The sequence below is a fragment of the Lepisosteus platostomus genome, chromosome 6 (genome assembly GCF_059453375.1).
Source record: "Lepisosteus platostomus isolate fLepPlt1 chromosome 6, fLepPlt1.hap1, whole genome shotgun sequence".
Lineage (NCBI taxonomy): Eukaryota > Metazoa > Chordata > Actinopteri > Semionotiformes > Lepisosteidae > Lepisosteus > Lepisosteus platostomus.
Genome location: NC_142616.1, coordinates 3,999,518 through 4,017,639, shown reverse-complemented (window position 1 = coordinate 4,017,639; position 18,122 = coordinate 3,999,518). Strand labels below are relative to the sequence as shown.

Genomic DNA, 18,122 nt, shown 5'->3' with positions numbered 1-18,122 from the left:
CCCCTCCAGGTACTGGCCAGGCTCCCCCTGCTGGGCTCCAGTGGGCTGGGAGCTGGGAGAGAGCGCCCCCTGCTGGCCCCACTCACCCCTCTCCCAGGAGTCTCCCCTCCAGGTACTGGCCAGGCTCCCCCTGCTGGGCTCCAGTGGGCTGGGAGCTGGGAGAGAGCGCCCCCTGCTGGCCCCACTCACCCCTCTCCCAGGAGTCTCCCCTCCAGGTACTGGCCAGGCTCCCCCTGCTGGGCTCCAGTGGGCTGGGAGCTGGGAGAGAGCGCCCCCTGCTGGGAGCTGCAGGGTGACCTGGCTGCTGGCACCGACATGAACGTCTTGTGTTTTTTGCTTAAAAGATGGTGCCGTCCTGTGGGACTGGCAGGACAGCTTGCCTGATGGTTCAAATCCAGTTGGGGTGGACCAGAAGGATGACTGTCACTTGGGTGAAACAAAACTCCATCAAACAAATCTGTTTATTGTTTAAAAAACATTTATTGTTCTCCAGCGCTGCTGTGTAGGAGATGGGGGTGCAGGGTGCCGACCGAGATGGACAAGGGTGGGTGGGTTGACCATAATTCCCCATCATCCCCAGGCCAGAGAGACCAGCGTCGGAGTGACCTCCCCATCCGTTCGTCCGTCCGTTCTCGAGCCGCCCTGCAGCTGGTCAGCCAGGAGGTGGACGGTCACGACGCCACCCCAGAAAAAGCTCTCGTTTCTCAGACACAGCCGGTCAATCCTGTGTGTCACGGGTCGGCTCTGGTCCCGCGGGGCCCGGCGAGGGCAATCGATGAGACTTCATCTCGTGCCGAATCTGGGAGAAGGCACCTCTGAAGTCTTTATAGGTGAGAAAAGGAGAAAAGGAGCATGACTGCGAACTGGAGTATCGCAGCAGGACAAGAAGGGTTTGGAACCAGTGCAGGGATCTGACGGGGCCGACGGAACTGGTAACGAAGAGGCTTGTGGAAGAAGAGGCTTGTGAGTCTGGATGTGACAGAGCTCAGGCTCTCTGTTACCCCTGGGGTACAGCTCCTGAGTGTTGGGGTGCAGCAGGAGCAGACCCTGTCACCCCCAGAGTGTCGACAGTCTTGGGGGACAGACAGGAGAGCAGAATTAGACGATGTGGACGAGCTCAGGCTGGGGGGCTCCCTGATACCCCTGGGGTACAGCTCCTGAGCTTTGGGGTGCAGCAGGAGAAGTCCCTGTCACCCCCAGAGTGTCGACAGTCTTGGGGGACAGACAGGAGAGAAGAATTAGACGATGTGGAAGAGCTCAGGCTGGGGGGCTCTCTGATACCCCTGGGGTACAGCTCCTGAGCTTTGGGGTGCAGCAGGAGAAGTCCCTGTCACCCCCAGAGTGTCGACAGTCTTGGGGGACAGACAGGAGAGAAGAATTAGACGATGTGGAAGAGCTCAGGCTGGGGGGCTCTCTGATACCCCTGGGGTACAGCTCCTGAGCTTTGGGGTGCAGCAGGAGAAGTCCCTGTCACCCCCAGAGTGTCGACAGTCTTGGGGGACAGACAGGAGAGCAGAATTAGACGATGTAAAAGAGCTCAGGCTGTGGGGCGATATGAAACCCGACAGGAAGCCAGTGCAGGGACTCCAGGACAGGAGTGATGGGATCACCTGCACTAGGCCTGGTGGGGATTCTGGCTGCCGAATTCTGGACACACGATGAAAATGGAGTTTTACAGAGGACTCAGATTCTCCCGTGAGTAGTGGGTCTGGTCAGGACCCGGGATCGGGGTCAGAACTGGACCAGTTTGGGGAAGTAGGGGGAGGACCACGCAGGACTGGACCGGGCCAGCTCAGGCAGTCTTGGGTGGCTCCTGGAATAGCCAGGATCTGGGGCAGGACCCGACCGGACCAGCTTGCTGGAGGAGGAGGAGGTGCACGATGTGGATCCAGTCAGGAACTGGTGGTCGGGATCAGAAATGGACCAGCTTGAGGAATTGGCAGTGTCACGCAGGACTGGACCGGACCGGCTCAGGGAAGTGGGACTGGACCGGACCGGCTCAGGGAAGTGGGACTGGACAAGCTCGGCTGATCAGGTTGTGTATATATTCTTAGCCTGGTTCAGCACTTTCCTGGGCACCTGGATCTTCCCTTCCATTTCGACGATCTGAGCGAGAGAGTGAGAGAGTGAGAGAGTGAGAGAGAGTGAGAGAGAGTGAGAGAGAGTGAGAGAGTGAGAGGTCAGCAGGCCCTGCCATCACCCTGCAGACACACTCCACTGCTCCGTCGGACGCACCTCCGTCCTCTCCCCGATGGCCAGGCTGGGCTTGCCCTTGAATTCTTTCATCTTGTAGCCCTTCAGGACGAAGAACTTGTTCTTTCTGAGGAGGCAAGCCTTCTGCATATCGAACGCCGTCGCCCTGATCGCCCCCTCCTGGTCGGCCAGCGACATGCAGACTCTCTTCTTCTTCTTCTCCTGTCAACCACAGGACCACAGGTGAGTTCAGGAGGGGCCCGGCCCGAGCTCAGGTGTGGCTCAGGAGGGGCCCGGCCCGAGCTCAGGTGTGGCTCAGGAGGGGCCCGGCCCGAGCTCAGGTGAGTTCAGGAGGGGCCCGGCCCGAGCTCAGGTGTGGCTCAGGAGGGGCCCGGCCCGAGCTCAGGTGAGTTCAGGAGGGGCCCGGCCCGAGCTCAGGTGTGGCTCAGGAGGGGCCCAGCCCGAGCTCAGGTGAGTTCAGGAGGGGCCCGGCCCGAGCTCAGGTGTGGCTCAGGAGGGGCCCGGCCCGAGCTCAGGTGTGGCTCAGGAGGGGCCCGGCCCGAGCTCAGGTGAGTTCAGGAGGGGCCCGGCCCGAGCTCAGGTGAGTTCAGGAGGGGCCCGGCCCGAGCTCAGGTGTGGCTCAGGAGGGGCCCGGCCCGAGCTCAGGTGAGTTCAGGAGGGGCCCGGCCCGAGCTCAGGTGAGTTCAGGAGGGGCCCGGCCCGAGCTCAGGTGTGGCTCAGGAGGGGCCCGGCCCGAGCTCAGGTGTGGCCCAGAAGTCGCCCTCAGACCCTGAGCAGCAGGAGTCCTCAGCTGAACTCGGGCGTGATCACGGTCGGCTCGCGTACCTGAGCATCGACGTAGGGAATCTGCTTGGATTTCTGCACCACCCTCACTGCCACAGGCGGTGGGAAAGAGTTCACGGGAAAGTCCAGCAGCTGGGCGACCGTCACTCTCTGTGAGGAGACACGAAGGCGGGCTCTGTGAGAGACGCCGCAGTCACCAGTCCCGTGTCCCTGCTGGCACGAGGAGCCCAGCTCAGGACACACACCCCACCCACTCCAACCCCCGCAGGGAGGGGCCCGACGAGCGCAGGACTCACCTCCTCGGTGGTTTTGGGGGTCTTGGCAGTGGGAGCTGGGGGAGAGAGAGGGGGGGGGGTGTGAGTTCCTCCGTCATAGGACACACACACACACACACACACACACACCCTGGACAGCACACCGGTCCATCACAGGACACACACACACCCTGGACAGGACAGCAGTCCATCACAGGACACACACACACCCTGGACAGGACACCAGTCCATCACAGGACACACACACACCCTGGACAGCACACCGGTCCATCACAGGACACACACACACACCCACACCCACACACCCACCCACACCCTGGACAGCACACGGGTCCTTCACAGGAGACACACACGCACCCTGGACAGCACGCTGGTCCATCACAGGACACACACACACCCTGGACAGCACACTGGTCCATCACAGGACACACACACAACCTGGACAGCACACCGGTCCATCACAGGACACACACACGCACACCCTGGACAGGACACCAGCCCATCACAGGACATGCATATGGAAACCAGAAGCCACTTCACCCCCAGCCTGTCTTTGGGCTGGGGGGGGGATCCCCACACGAGCACAGGGGGGACACGCAGACTCTGCTGTGGCGCCATGCTGGTGCTCCGTGTGCCCCCCACCAGTGACAGAGGGGTCTCGGAGCCGAGGGCAGCGATCAGCGCTGCTTCTGCTGGAACAAGGCCGAACCCCGAGCAGGGGCTGGGTGGACTGGGGTGCACTGGGGCGCCCCTGCTCTGGACAGGACGGATGGGGCGCGCCCCTCACCTTCAGGCTTGACCGCTGGAGAGGGGTCAGCTGCACGGCGCTTCCGTTTCGGGGCTGGAGCAGAAAAGAGGAGAGAAGGTCAAGAGGAGCAATAAAGGAGAGAGAGTCTCCTGTGTGCCTCCCGTCAGTGACCCCTGTATCACACACACTGGACACAGGCAGACCTGGCTGTCCAGAGAGGACAGGCTCAGTGACCACAGACTGGACACACACACTGGACACAGGCAGACCTGGCTGCCCACAGAGGACAGGCTCAGAGACCACAGCCTGGACACACACACTGGACACAGGCAGACCTGGCTGTCCAGAGAGGACAGGCTCAGTGACCACAGCCTGGACACACACACTGGACACAGGCAGACCTGGCTGTCATGAGAGGACAGACTCAGAGACCACAGCCTGGACACACACACTGGACACAGGCAGACCTGGCTGTCCAGAGAGGACAGGCTCAGTGACACAGCCTGGACACACACACTGGACACAGGCAGACCTGGCTGTCCAGAGAGGACAGACTCAGAGACCACAGCCTGGACACACACACTGGACACAGGCAGACCTGGCTGTCCAGAGAGGACAGGCTCAGTGACACAGCCTGGACACACACACTGGACACAGGCAGACCTGGCTGTCAAGAGAGGACAGGCTCAGTGACCACAGCCTGGACACACACACTAGACACAGGCAGAGCTGGCTGTCCAGAGAGGACAGGCTCAGTGACACAGCCTGGACACACACACTGGACACAGGCAGACCTGGCTGCCCAGAGAGGACAGGCTCAGTGACACAGCCTGGACACAGACACTGGACACATGCAGACATGGCTGTCCAGAGAGGACAGGCTCAGTGACCACAGCCTGGACACACACACTGGACACAGGCAGACCTGGCTGTCATGAGAGGACAGACTCAGAGACCACAGCCTGGACACACACACTGGACACAGGCAGACCTGGCTGTCCAGAGAGGACGGGCTCAGAGACCACAGCCTGGACACACACACTGGACACAGGCAGACCTGGCTGTCCAGAGAGAACAGGCTCAGTGACACAGCCTGGACACACACACTGGACACAGGCAGACCTGGCTGCCCACAGAGGACAGGCTCAGAGACCACAGCCTGGACACACACCCTGGACAGCACACTGGTCCATCACAGGACACACACACACCCTGGACAGGACACCAGCCCATCACAGGACATGCATATGGACACCAGAAGCCACTTCACCCCCAGCCTGTCTTTGGGCTGGGGGGGGGATCCCCACACGAGCACAGGGGGGACACGCAGACTCTGCTGTGGCGCCATGCTGGTGCTCCGTGTGCCCCCCACCAGTGACAGAGGGGTCTCGGAGCCGAGGGCAGCGATCAGCGCTGCTTCTGCTGGAACAAGGCCGAACCCCGAGCAGGGGCTGGGTGGACTGGGGTGCACTGGGGCGCCCCTGCTCTGGACAGGACGGACGGGGCGCGCCCCTCACCTTCAGGCTTGACCGCTGGAGAGGGGTCAGCTGCACGGCGCTTCCGTTTCGGGGCTGGAGCAGAAAAGAGGAGAGAAGGTCAAGAGGAGCAATAAAGGAGAGAGAGTCTCCTGTGTGCCTCCCGTCAGTGACCCCTGTATCACACACACTGGACACAGGCAGACCTGGATGTCCAGAGTGGACAGGCTCAGTGACCACAGCCTGGACACACACACTGGACACAGGCAGACCTGGCTGTCCAGAGAGAACAGGCTCAGTGACACAGCCTGGACACACACACTGGACACATGCAGACATGGCTGTCCAGAGAGGACAAGCTCAGTGACCACAGCCTGGACACACACAATGGACACAGACAGACCTGGCTGTCCAGAGAGAACAGGCTCAGTGACCCCTGTATCACACACACTGGACACAGGCAGACCTGGCTGTCCAGAGAGGACAGGCTCAGTGACCACAGCCTGGACACACACACTGGACACAGGCAGACCTGGCTGTCCAGAGAGGACAGGCTCAGTGACACAGCCTGGACACACACACTGGACACAGGCAGACCTGGCTGCCCAGAGAGGACAGGCTCAGTGACACAGCCTGGACACAGACACTGGACTCAGGCAGACCTGGCTGCCCAGAGAGGACAGGCTCAGTGACCACAGCCTGGACACACACACTGGACACATGCAGACATGGCTGTCCAGAGAGGACAGGCTCAGTGACCACAGCCTGGACACACACACTGGACACAGACAGACCTGGCTGTCCAGAGAGGACAGGCTCAGAGACCACAGCCTGGGCACACACACTGGACACAGACAGACCTGGCTGTCCAGAGAGGACAGGCTCAGTGACACAGCCTGGACACAGACACTGGACACAGGCAGACCTGGCTGTCCAGAGAGGACAGGCTCAGTGACCACAGCCTGGACACACACACTGGACACAGACAGACCTGGCTGTCCAGAGAGGACAGGCTCAGTGACACAGCCTGGACACAGACACTGGACACAGGCAGACATGGCTGTCCAGAGAGGACAGGCTCAGTGACCACAGCCTGGACACAGGCAAACCTGGCTGTCCAGAGAGGAGAGGCTCAGTGACCACAGCCTGGACACACACACTGGACACAGACAGACCTGGCTGTCCAGAGAGGACAGGCTCAGTGACACAGCCTGGACACAGGCAAACCTGGCTGTCCAGAGAGGAGAGGCTCAGTGACCACAGCCTGGACACAGACACTGGACACAGACAGACCTGGCTGTCCAGAGAGGACAGGCTCAGTGACACAGCCTGGACACACACACTGGACACAGGCAGACCTGGCTGTCCAGAGAGGACAGGCTCAGAGACCACAGCCTGGACACACACACTGGACACAGGCAGACCTGACAGTCACACCCAGCCCGGCCCCCCTGTGCTCTGACCAGCGGTACCGCACTGTTAAAGCACAGAGCACCAGACTGAGGAACACCTGTTGTCTCACTGCAGTCCACCTCCTCAACAGACCATGACCTGTCTCCATAGTCCACAAGCCTGCCCTTCTCATCTCACGAACCCATTTTACTGTCCCACAACTTGTTTATTGTTCCTGTCCTGATTTATTCATTTGTTTGTGATGTACTGTTTTATCTGTCGTGTTCTGTCTGTCCCCAGAGATCAACGCGAATAAGGATGCCAATGTAATGATCAATCAATTCCCTAATATGGGATCAATAAAGTGTTATCTATCTGTACATCCCATCTACAGTAAATGAAAGGGTCAGTAACTTCACCTGTCTGATCAAGAAAGCGCAACAGCACCTGTACTTCCTCAGATGGTTGAAGGAGGCTGAGATATGTGCCCAGATCCTCACTAACTTTTACAGATGCACTACAGAAAGCACACTGACAGGTTACATCACAGTGTGGTATGGCAACTGAGGTACCGCTGACCGCAGTGCCCTACAGCGGGTGGTGGACACTGCCCAGTCCATCACTGGGGTTGCCCTCCCATCCATACAGGACATTGATGACAGACGGTGCTTGAGGAAAGCTCTGAGCATCATCAAAGACCCCCACACACCCCAGCTACAGACTGTATGACCCTCTACCATCTGGAAAACAGTACAGGAGCATCCAGGCCTGGACTACCAGACTCGGAGACAGTGTTTACCCCCGCACTGTCAAACTGGTAAACTCCCAGCCTCTGAACCTCACAGTGCCTCTCTCTCCATCACACTGACACCTGCCTCTGCCTCACAGGTCGAGACCTTCACTCCCCATAATTTCACATCCTTTTCATTCTGATGACGTGTGATTTTGCACAACTCTTGCTGTTTTGCACAGTGCCTGGTTCCTGTTGTTGTGTGGCACTTTGCCTGTTGTCTCTGTTTTTTCTTACACAATTGTATTGTTGTTGTTTCCTGTGCTGCTTACCGTCTGAGAGCTACTGTAGCTAAATAGCATTTCACTACACCCTAGACCTGTGTGTGAGTATGATGACAACAAACTTGATATACAGATGCAGCCATTCAAAATGGGTGAGGTATTTCACGGCATACCGCGACACGCCCACCGGGGTATCACGCGTGTCACGTGACTAGCTATCCGGCGTCGCCTTGTAAAACCGCCAGGGGGAGCTTAACCTCTCATGTACAGCATTCGAGCCTTTAATTTTGAACTGTGTATTACAGCATGTTAATCATCAGTCATTCAAATGTTGGTATATTTTATGAAAGCAAGATTGCTCAGTTGGACAAAAGTACACAACCTACCTTTATCAGAAATATTTATGCATCAAAGCCTTTACTGAAGATATTACTAATAGTATTGATAATGGATGACTTTGGACAAGCTGTATACTCAAAGTATAATTTCTTTAGCACATTTGTACAAGCACTTGGAATCTGTCCAAGCCATACTTTGTCAGGCATTTTGTTTTACTTCAACGGGCATAAAAACTTCCTTGCTTTTAACAGGGCGTTTCATAATTTCTAATTACGAAAATGATTTAAAATGCGACACCTATCATGAAAAGAAAAAAATACACACCAGTATTCCATTTCTCCCTAAACATTGTAAGCTTTGAAGTCTTTAACTAACGTGATACCGGAGTCAACAAGCATACTTTTAGAATTTGATTAAAAGGGAATATAATATGGAATCGCGTATCTCAAGAATTTAATAACGGTATGATTATATCCGTGTACTGCGGCAGGGCTGTGTAGGGCTGTTTCGCCTGCCTGCTTATGCGAGCTGTCTTGTAGCCTACTGGTCTAGGTGCGTGACTACCAACTGGCAGGTTGTGTGTTCAAATCCAGCTGGTGCTGGACCTTTCAGTTTTATTTATTTATTTTTTAATCGCGTAACATAAACATATTACCGTATGCAAACTGTACTGTATACAATATGTATATGTTTATTTAATGTCTTAACTGTGCCCGTTTAAGTATTGAATATTCATATCTAATTTTACCACTGAAGGGAAATCTTAACATAAACATACAGTATATGGCTGGTCTCGGTACTTTAAAGAAAAAAATACACACCAGTATTCCATTTCTCCCTAAACATTGTAAGCTTCGAATGAAACCACTAAATAAAGACATAAATATAGAAATCTTAAGATTTGTTTTATTTAATGTTGGTAGCAGGATGAACTGTCAGAGTGTATATTTTGTCGCAAAGTTGCTACAAGATGTTAACAGTGAAAAAGGTATTTAGAAATGAGTTATTTCAAGATGAAAAAGAAAACATACACGAAACATGGTTTCATTACGACCAGAATCGGTCTTGAGATATTTTTAACTTGATTTACAGTATTTGAGAGGTATGTCTTAACACCGATACTACAGTGCTTAACTACTGCTCACGTATATGTTTCTAGGTTTATATTATGCATTTCATACGGTCAAATTACTTTTGAGCAACTAATAAGAAGCGCGAAACGGTATGCGTTTTAGTTTCGTTTTGTGCTGGAACCCGTGGATTGATTAGAGATATCAAGTACATACAAGTCATTTTTTAAATGTTGTAGTTCGTCTTGAAAAAATGTTACGAGTACATCATCTATCAACAATTAGGTTCTGTTTCCATATTGCGGATTTTGGTTAGGTACAGTATTATCAAATCCAGTGGCGCTGTGTGTTACTTTACTGAGTCCCAATCTGTGATTGAAACCTGTAAAACCGGTTTAATTCGTCACAGCCAGCACTCTTCAGGTGTGAGGGTCTTCTGCTCAGAATGAAACGCTAAAATGTTTGTGTATATTCTAATGGTAGTGGGGGCAGGGTGTGTGGGAACAGGTTTGTTCTTCACACCTGAAACATTTTCTCTGAAAGGATTTTCTTCGCAGTTAACCGATCTTGTAACAGCATGTTACAGTTTACTATTATTAACCATATTAATTTTAAGTGCTTAATGTAAAATCTTGTAAAAATATATTTTCATTGTTCAAATATACATTAATATACATTAAGTCTGACTATCATATAATAAGTTAAATACAAAACTAAAGAAAAAATAGGGTTAAATATAATTCAAAATATTTTGCTAACAATGTTAACTGTTTATGAATAAAATGTATTAACTAAGGAGTAGGATGGCACAGTTGTTAGTATGTTTTTTGTTTTGTTTCTTTTTCATAAATACAACAGTAGTACCTGATGTCTCAGTGGCTTTCAAAATTAAATTATGCATGCAAACCTGTGAACTAGAAAGATAACTAAGATTTTAATACTAATTAAATGACCGCGGGCACTTCCCACCGCCTCTACATTCTCAGAGTAGAACAGACTAACCTTTTAATGAAAGACGGTCCACCCCCCACGGACAGGAAAAGTGCCCACAGGCACTTAAACTTAATATGGTCAGTAACGGTAAACAGTAACATGGTAAGAAGGAGCACGTACAAACGTTTTCGAAATAACCACATGTAAGACTCTGATCCTAAAAATGGGATTTCTATATGTCTTTATTTAGTGTTTACATTAGTGACACAGGCTAAACTTTTAGCTTCAGTAACGTGTACATATCTCCCCTTTTTATAAAACGACTTGGTTGAAAACTGTTCCAGAGCCACTGTTGTTTCATCAGGGAAAAGTACATCATGAAATGCCTCTCCCTGTTCAATCCACTGGAAAAAAGAAAAGGAGCATAAAGCTTCTGATGGTCATAAACGATATTCATTTAGGAGCAGCATCAGAGGTATGTTTTTAACTGCACTGCATTGGAGAGAATACCATAGTGTGTTTTTTTTTTTTTACTCCCTGGCGGAAACTGGCTTCCAGAAGAATCAGTATGGCTCAGAGATTAAATAAAACTTCACAGACATTAACGAAGAGCATAACGCGTGTACTGTATGCACTGCAAGTACAACCCAACTCTCTGCAGGAGTGCTGGCTGTGACGAATTGAACCGGTTTCACGGGTATTTTCAAAGTAGGAGGCGAGATTTCCAGCGAAAGACACCCCCCCTCAAAAACCCAGTAAATACAGTACTTACTAGTTAAAGGCTAGGCTCCCGACTACGGCGAAAGGAACCCTTCTTTCATTAGAAGACAATGAACATATTTTAGCCCTGAATGAATTAATAGCAAACATGGTTTACATAAAAGACATTTTTCCAAGAAAGTTTAGCCTTTGTCACTAATGAAACCACTAAATAAAGACATAAATAGAAAAATCTTAAGATTTTTAAAATACATGACTTTGCTAAAATTTATTTGAAAATAAAAACAATTACAACCGCCAGGGGAGAGAGAGAACAGGGGAGGGATGTTGGTTTTGCATAAGGGGCGGGGCTATGGAAAGTAGGTATGTTTGGGAATGTGTAGTTACATGTTCTGGCTGTTTGTGAATTATCGTTGTTGAGTATGGAGTGTTGAGGTATTGATTTTGTGTAATGCTTTATGTTGAAAATTGAGGTGGATTTTGTTTATGATAAACAGGATAAACTGGGATGGGAGGAAGGTTTGGTTTTGCATAAGGGGCGGGATTATGATAATTGGAGGACTTTGCGAGTGTAAAATGGTTTGATTATTTGATTTTGTATTGTGGTTGTTATCTATGTTTTTGGTTGGTATTATGTTTATATGGTTGTTTTTGTTGGTTGGTTGTTATTATGGTTATTAATAATACGATCTATAGTTAAAATCTGAGCCTAAACAAAAAGAAAAAGCAAGTGATTAGGTTTATGAGCAATCTAATTACTTATTCGTTTAAAAAGCTATATAAAATAAAGTTTATTATTAATTTGCTGGACAGAGCGGTGAATATTATTATGCATAAGACAAAGATAACGATCCTGATCAGTTTAGAAATCTGTGTACGCTGTAAGGTTTTTACTTCTTAAACTTTTAAAATACACGTTTTGAATTGAAAGAAATCCTCTTCCTGGTACAGTATGTATAGCAAACCAGCACGTCTTTTTTCTCCAATCAGAGGGGTGTCAGATGGTGTCAGCCAATCACCATTCTGCGTTGGGTAGCAATGGGTGACTGTTCTCAGGCGGAACATGTAAACAGCTTAATGTTCGTGTTAAATATTTTTTTTAATTAAAATTCATTCTATACAGCAATCGCATATTTGGGTACCGTTTCATAAAACTTTCATGCTTAAAATGTTTAGGGAGAAATGGAAGACTGGTGTGTATTTTTTCTTTAAACTACCAAGACCAGCCATACACAGTACAGTTTACATACATACAGTAATGTTTTAAATTAATATCGTTTATGACCTTCAGATGCGTTATGCTCCTCTTCTTTTTATGCTCAGCTACTAAAATTTCCCTTTAGTGGTAAAATCCATATAAATATTCAAAACTAAGCGGATTAAAATGTGCACAGTAAAGACATTAAATGATTAAATCTTTGCACTACCAACCAATGCACCACGAGTGCCCCTGTCGGTCATTTTGGCCAGCCAATCACTTGCCCTGCGGTATGCTCCGGTGCCCCGCGGTGGCTTGTGGGTAGGTTACCGTACCGCGGGTTTTTACCGCGCATTTTGAATGGCTGCATCTGTAGCAATGAGCTCCTCTCTCCTCTCCCTTCTCCCTGGCTGCCCAGACTCTCTGCCCAGAAGTTCACATTCAAAACAGACAAGAACGTTGTGCACATTATCTGTTGCTGTTTTGCATATTATCTGTTTCCTGTTGTTGTGCACATTATCTGTTGTTGTTTTGCACATTATCTATTGCTGTTGTGCACATTATCTGTTACCTGTTGTTATTTTGCACATGATGTGTTGTTGTGTGGCACACTGCCGGTTTCCTGTTGTTGTGTGGCACTTTGCCTGTTGTCTCCGTCTTTTCTTACACAATTGTATTGTTGTTGTTTCCTGTACAGCTACTGTGGCTAAATAGCATTTCACTACACCCTAGACCTGTGTGTGAGTATGATGACAATAAACTTGATATAGCAATGAGCTCCTCTCTCCTCTCTCCTCTCTCCTCTCCCCCTCTGCCCATAACTTCACACTCAAAACGGACGAGTCCGGCGAGACGGCAGGACCGAGCCCCGACCTCTCCTGGCGGCCTCCTCCCTCAGCGTCTCGGCCAGCTGGTTCTCGCCCACGGCGGCCATCACGTTGACGGCCAGCGGCAGGGCGCACCGCTCGGTGTAGTACCGGAGCAGGGCCGCCGCCAGGTCGGTGCTGTGCCTCGCCTTCTCCACCTGCTCCCGCGTCATGGCCGCCAGCCCGTCGAACCTGAACGCCGTGTCGCACAGCTTCATCCGGAAGCGCTTCCTGGCGTCGCGGGTGAGGTTGTCCAGCGCCTCGACCAGCACGTCCTGGACCGTCTTGTGCTGCTGCTTCGCGCCCTCGGACCCGGGCGCAGCCGCCGCCGCCATCGTGCTCCTGGACATCAGCTTTCGCTTTCGTTTCCTCTGCAGCAGAGCCGAGCGGGGTCTTCCTGTTCGCGACGGCGATGATGATGATGATAACAGTCATCACCTTGTAAAAATGTTTTTATTCATGCACAAATAATACCCCCGCCAGAAAATAGAATCCAAACAGGAGGATAGATAACATTTCCAGACACAAACATCGTCGGGGCGGGGGGGTTACACAGTGTAAAATAATTTCCAATTATGAAAAAAGTTGAACCGAATGAAACACAGGTGACGTCCGCACCTGCTTTCTCATGTTTACACTGTGGAAGAGCCTGGAGATACAGTACTCCTCTGCATCCGTCTTACCGCGCTCAGGCGTGGGATTCCTCCCAGACCCCTGCAGTGTCGTGCCCTTATCATCACGACATCGATTACAGACGGTATTTCCGTTTCGCATCCGACGGGACTGGAGCTTCGCATCACGTCGTTTTCTTCAGGAACAAATATCCGCATGGGTCTCGTTTTGAAGATGTGTGCCCGACTCGGTCCAGAAAGTTTCTACCCTGGGACAGAACCACAATAAATCAAACACATTTATCATCTATTTGAATTTTAAATCGCTGGAGAACAAGAGTCTTAACCGGGGAAATTCGATGAATTATTTTGTATGAAACCTCCCTAACCGTATTAGTTATACAATATTTAGTGGGCATCATCCACATTTTTTTTCCCACTCCACGCAGAGCGCTTTACAGGTCATGGGGATCCCCTCCACCACCACCACCAGTGTGTCCCCCCACCTGGATGATGCTCCAGTCCGCTCCCACACACTCCAGCTCTCAGTGGGGAGGAGAGCAGAGCGATGAGGACAGGTCAGAGGTCATTAGGGGTTAGGGGTACCCGCCAGGGACTCGAACCCTGGCCTCCGGCGTCACTCAACAGGGACCCAGCCGGCTGAGTTAAAGAGAGATCTCCCCTCAGCCCGGCGGCTGCGGCCCCTGCTATTCACAGGGAAGAGTTTCAGCCCCATCGAAAACAATATTAAAATGCAGTGTGTAATAAGTTTAATTATTATAACGCCACGTTATTACATACATAAAATGAAGTGGTCTGGGAAGAGCCCTTTGTCTGAGCATTTTAAAATGGAAATAAGGGGGTATTTGCAGACTATTTCGAAATGCAAAGATAGGAAGGACATAATTTGTATTTCATTTGTTTAATCTTTTCTCATAACTTGAATTGACGTAGTCGTATGTACCCCCGACGACCTTCTTGTCTCGAATTGTTATATGTGCTCTTGTTCGTATTGTAATTTTTGTTATTCTGTTAAGCATCAATAAAAACAAATAGAAAAGAAAATTCGCCGGGGAGGGCGGCGATGTCACCGCGCTGGCCAGCCGGCTCGCACCACCTGCAGGGAAAAACTGTCCTGCCCCCAGCTCGTCGGGAGCGCGCCCACTGCGGCTGGTCCCAGTGCCCGCCAGGATATCACGCCAGCGCTGTCCCTCGTCAGAACTGGGTTCGTTCTTATTTCCACTACGACGGACATCACCCCCCTGGCTTGTAAGCGAGCGTGTGATCATGTCCAAGAATGAACATGACTTCAACTACGCGACACAAAGAGTCCAAAAAGAGCGCGACAAAGAGACCCAAAAAAGATCATAGATCTTATAATCATATAAGTCATATAAAATCATATAAATCCAGTATCCAAAACCTGAGAATCCAAGCTTTTATATCTACGCCCAACAGCAGTCTTTAAAAGCCTATTCGATTGATTTGATTGACTGTTATTTATCATTGATGATAATAATAATAATAATAATAATAATTGCTTACACTTATATAGCGCTTTTCTGGACACTCCACTCAAAGCGCTTTACAGGTAATGGGGATCCCCTCCACCCCCACCAGTGTGCAGCCCCACCTGGATGATGCGACGGCAGCCATAGTGCGCCAGAACGCTCCCCACACACCAGCTCTCAGTGGGGAGGAGAGGAGAGTAATGAAGCCAATTCATAGATGGGGATTATTAGGAGGCCATGATCGGTAAGGGCCAATGGGAAATGGGCCAGGACGCCAGGGTTACACCCCTTCTCTTTTCGAGAAACGCCCTGGGATTTTTAATGACCACAGAGAGTCAGGACCTCGGTTTTACGTCTCATCCGAAGGACGGCGCCTGTTTTACAGTATAGTGTCCCTGTCACTATACTGGGGTATTAGGACCCACATGGACCGCAGGGTGAGCACCCCCTGCTGGCCCCACTAACACCTCTTCCAGCAGCAGCCTTAGTTTTTTCCAGGAGGTCTCCCATCCAGGTACTGACCAGGCTCACACCTGCTGAGGTCCAGTGGGGCTGCCAGTTGAGAGTTGCAGGGTGCTTTGGCTGCTGGCCATATAGACAGGTGTTACCTATTGCATCTGGATTTCTCAGTAGTTACTTATAATAGTTGTGACAATGTGCTCTTTTGTTCTTTGTGACTGTGTAGTGTACAGCAGTAACACAGTCAGAGTGTCCCTCAGTCCTCAAAGGACAGGTGTGTTCTTGCACATCTTCCAGCAGCAACCTTAGTTTCCTTATCACACAGTTAAAAAGTCCAAACTCCTCCGGGCTGTGCGTATAGCGGAAGACATGGCACGGCGTGCCCACCGATCGGGTTTCAGGACCGGAACTATCCGTCTTACACACTTTGAGAAATTCCTATTAACAGCCCCAGATTCATGGTCGCTTTTCAGCACAGGGACGACGACTGTCACACGAGGGAAAAGACAGAGAGATCGGATTTTATTGTCCCCGTTTAAATAGAAGGCAAGAAAAGAAGAGAGGAAAGACATTGCACATTATTCTATTACAAAAAATAAGAAAGACATTGCACATCACTCACAACACCCACAAACAACACCCACAAACAGGACACAGCAGACCAATGTCTGCTGCCTATCAGAGGACAGAACCGAGAGCAAGACAGAGCAGGACCAGAAGTAATGACATATCAGAGAACAGGACAAGCTCTCAGATCGTGACACAGACTCTCCCCTGGCTGTATATAAGAGCTGGGAGACCCCTGCAGTGTGTCTGTTCTGCGGGCCAGACCCGGCGCGCGTTGTCGGACCTACTGGGCTCAATAAAACTGAATCTGCACAAGACTGTGCCCTGCCCCTCTGAGGAAGAAGTTCCCACAACAATACGATGATACCTCCTTAACCTTATGAGTTATCCAATATTTGCTTCAGATCATCCAGTCTTTTTCTTCTGCAGAGCTCCCTGGGCTGTGTGATCCTGTGGAGCAATGTGGCGCTGTTATCCGGTGATCCACCAGATCCTTTAACAGTAATGCGGACTTGCTCCCGAGCTCGCCGAAAAGCGCTGGCTGACGTCTTATAGACCCCCATTAAATCGTCCTAGCCCCCCTTATCCCCCCGGGCAAATCCCACGTCCCTGTGAACACGCACCCCAGACCCGATACCCATTCTGGGAGTGCAGATCGATATTTGTATCACCAACTCGACGAGCGCCTGCCCGCTATACGATGCGTCTGAGCTGGACTGAAACGCGGAAGTATAACTCACGAGTTTAAGGCTGCGGTGCCGGTGTCCTGTTCATCCTCCGTGTCCCCGCGGTGCCGGTGTCCTGTTCATCCGCCGCGTCCCCGCGGTGCCGGTGTCCTGTTCATCCGCCGTGTCCCCGCGGTGCCGGTGTCCTGTTCATCCGCCGTGTCCCCGCGGTACCGTCTTGAAAAGACACCACACGGGCGCGATGTGGCGCTGTCGGCCGTCGTCCTAACACCGGAGTGACTGCCGACGGCCAATCCGTATAAAATCCACAAAAAAAGGCCACTTTGGCCAGTTAAAATATCGGATAAATATGTAGATACGACACTGTTCTATGTAAAAGCGGGGGTCTCATTTTGGGGTCCACTTTTTATTGTTCATATTCGGTTTTTTTTTCTGGTCAAACAGTTCGAGGGAAATCTGAAACTGATCTAAAATCGTGAATACAGCTCGAAGTTCAGAGTTGATTTATTTGTCAAACGCACGTCAATCCGGCCCACGGCAGCGATGGCTGCCAATGAAATGTTGTTGTGGGGTTTGTTTGTTTTTCTGCAAGGTCACCGTGAGGAAAGAGAATAAAAGTTACAAAATCAAATGACATAATAAATAACACAGGAAGAAGTGAACAACACGGCATAAAGGTGGGGCTGCACACCGGTGGGGGTGGAGGGGATCCCCATGACCTGTAAAGCGCTCTGAGTGGAGTTTCCAGAAGAGTAATGCAATGTGTGACCCAGTGGTGAAGAGCTGTCTGTTTTGCCAAATCCACTAGATGGCGCTGCCTCTTAGTTCGCGGTGTCTCCGGGTTCAGCGTCCTGCGCATGGGCAGTAGGGACTAGGAAGCCGTGAGGTACAGTTAAAACAACCAAATCTCTGCAGAGTTGTAACTAGATGTATATAGTTAGTAAGTAAATATATATAATATGTAAATATTTTATAATATGTCTGTAGATTTTATTTTACTTTTATTTTTTGTTTTGTTTCGTGTGAATTTCATTGTTTTTATCTGCTTTGGCAACACTGATGTACCCATCGGTTATGCTAATAATAATAATAATAATTGCTTACACTTATATAGCGCTTTTCTGGACACTCCACTCAAAGCGCTTTACAGGTAATGGGGATCCCCTCCACCCCCACCAGTGTGCAGCCCCACCTGGATGATGCGACGGCAGCCATAGTGCGCCAGAACGCTCCCCACACATCAGCTCTCAGTGGGGAGGAG

At 50.6% G+C, this 18,122-nt stretch overlaps 1 protein-coding gene across 3 annotated transcripts; it reads right to left on the bottom strand.

Moving 5' to 3' along the window:
- Positions 1-460: 460 nt before the first annotated feature.
- LOC148659653 (uncharacterized) lies at positions 461-17,298 on the bottom strand. 3 transcript variants are annotated; one of them, XM_088633871.1, is made up of 9 exons: positions 16,916-17,298; positions 13,711-13,907; positions 13,035-13,424; positions 5,538-5,591; positions 3,294-3,328; positions 3,040-3,147; positions 2,236-2,415; positions 2,074-2,106; positions 461-824 (listed from the first exon to the last, which is right to left on the bottom strand). In XM_088633871.1, the coding sequence occupies exons 2-9, from the start codon at positions 13,799-13,801 to the stop codon at positions 732-734; spliced, it is 984 nt and encodes a 327-aa protein (XP_088489997.1). In that variant the 5' UTR covers positions 13,802-13,907; positions 16,916-17,298; the 3' UTR covers positions 461-731. The 3 variants fall into 3 exon arrangements, with proteins under 3 accessions (XP_088489997.1, XP_088489996.1, XP_088489995.1); XM_088633870.1 differs by lacking the exon at positions 5,538-5,591 and adding an exon at positions 4,060-4,113; XM_088633869.1 differs by lacking the exon at positions 16,916-17,298 and adding an exon at positions 4,060-4,113 and having other exon boundaries at positions 13,711-13,892.
- Between the last annotated feature and the right edge of the window lie 824 nt (positions 17,299-18,122).

Excerpts from the sequence above, each read along its gene's own strand:
- LOC148659653 (XM_088633869.1), bottom strand. The coding sequence starts at position 13,801 with ATGCGAAACGGAAATACCGTCTGTAATCGATGTCGTGATGATAAGGGC. Across the intron at positions 3,329-4,059 it reads TCCAGCGGTCAAGCCTGAAG|CTCCCACTGCCAAGACCCCC; the intron begins GTGAGGGGCGCG and ends TCTCTCCCCCAG. Across the intron at positions 2,416-3,039 it reads TTCCCTACGTCGATGCTCAG|GAGAAGAAGAAGAAGAGAGT; the intron begins GTACGCGAGCCG and ends TGTGGTTGACAG.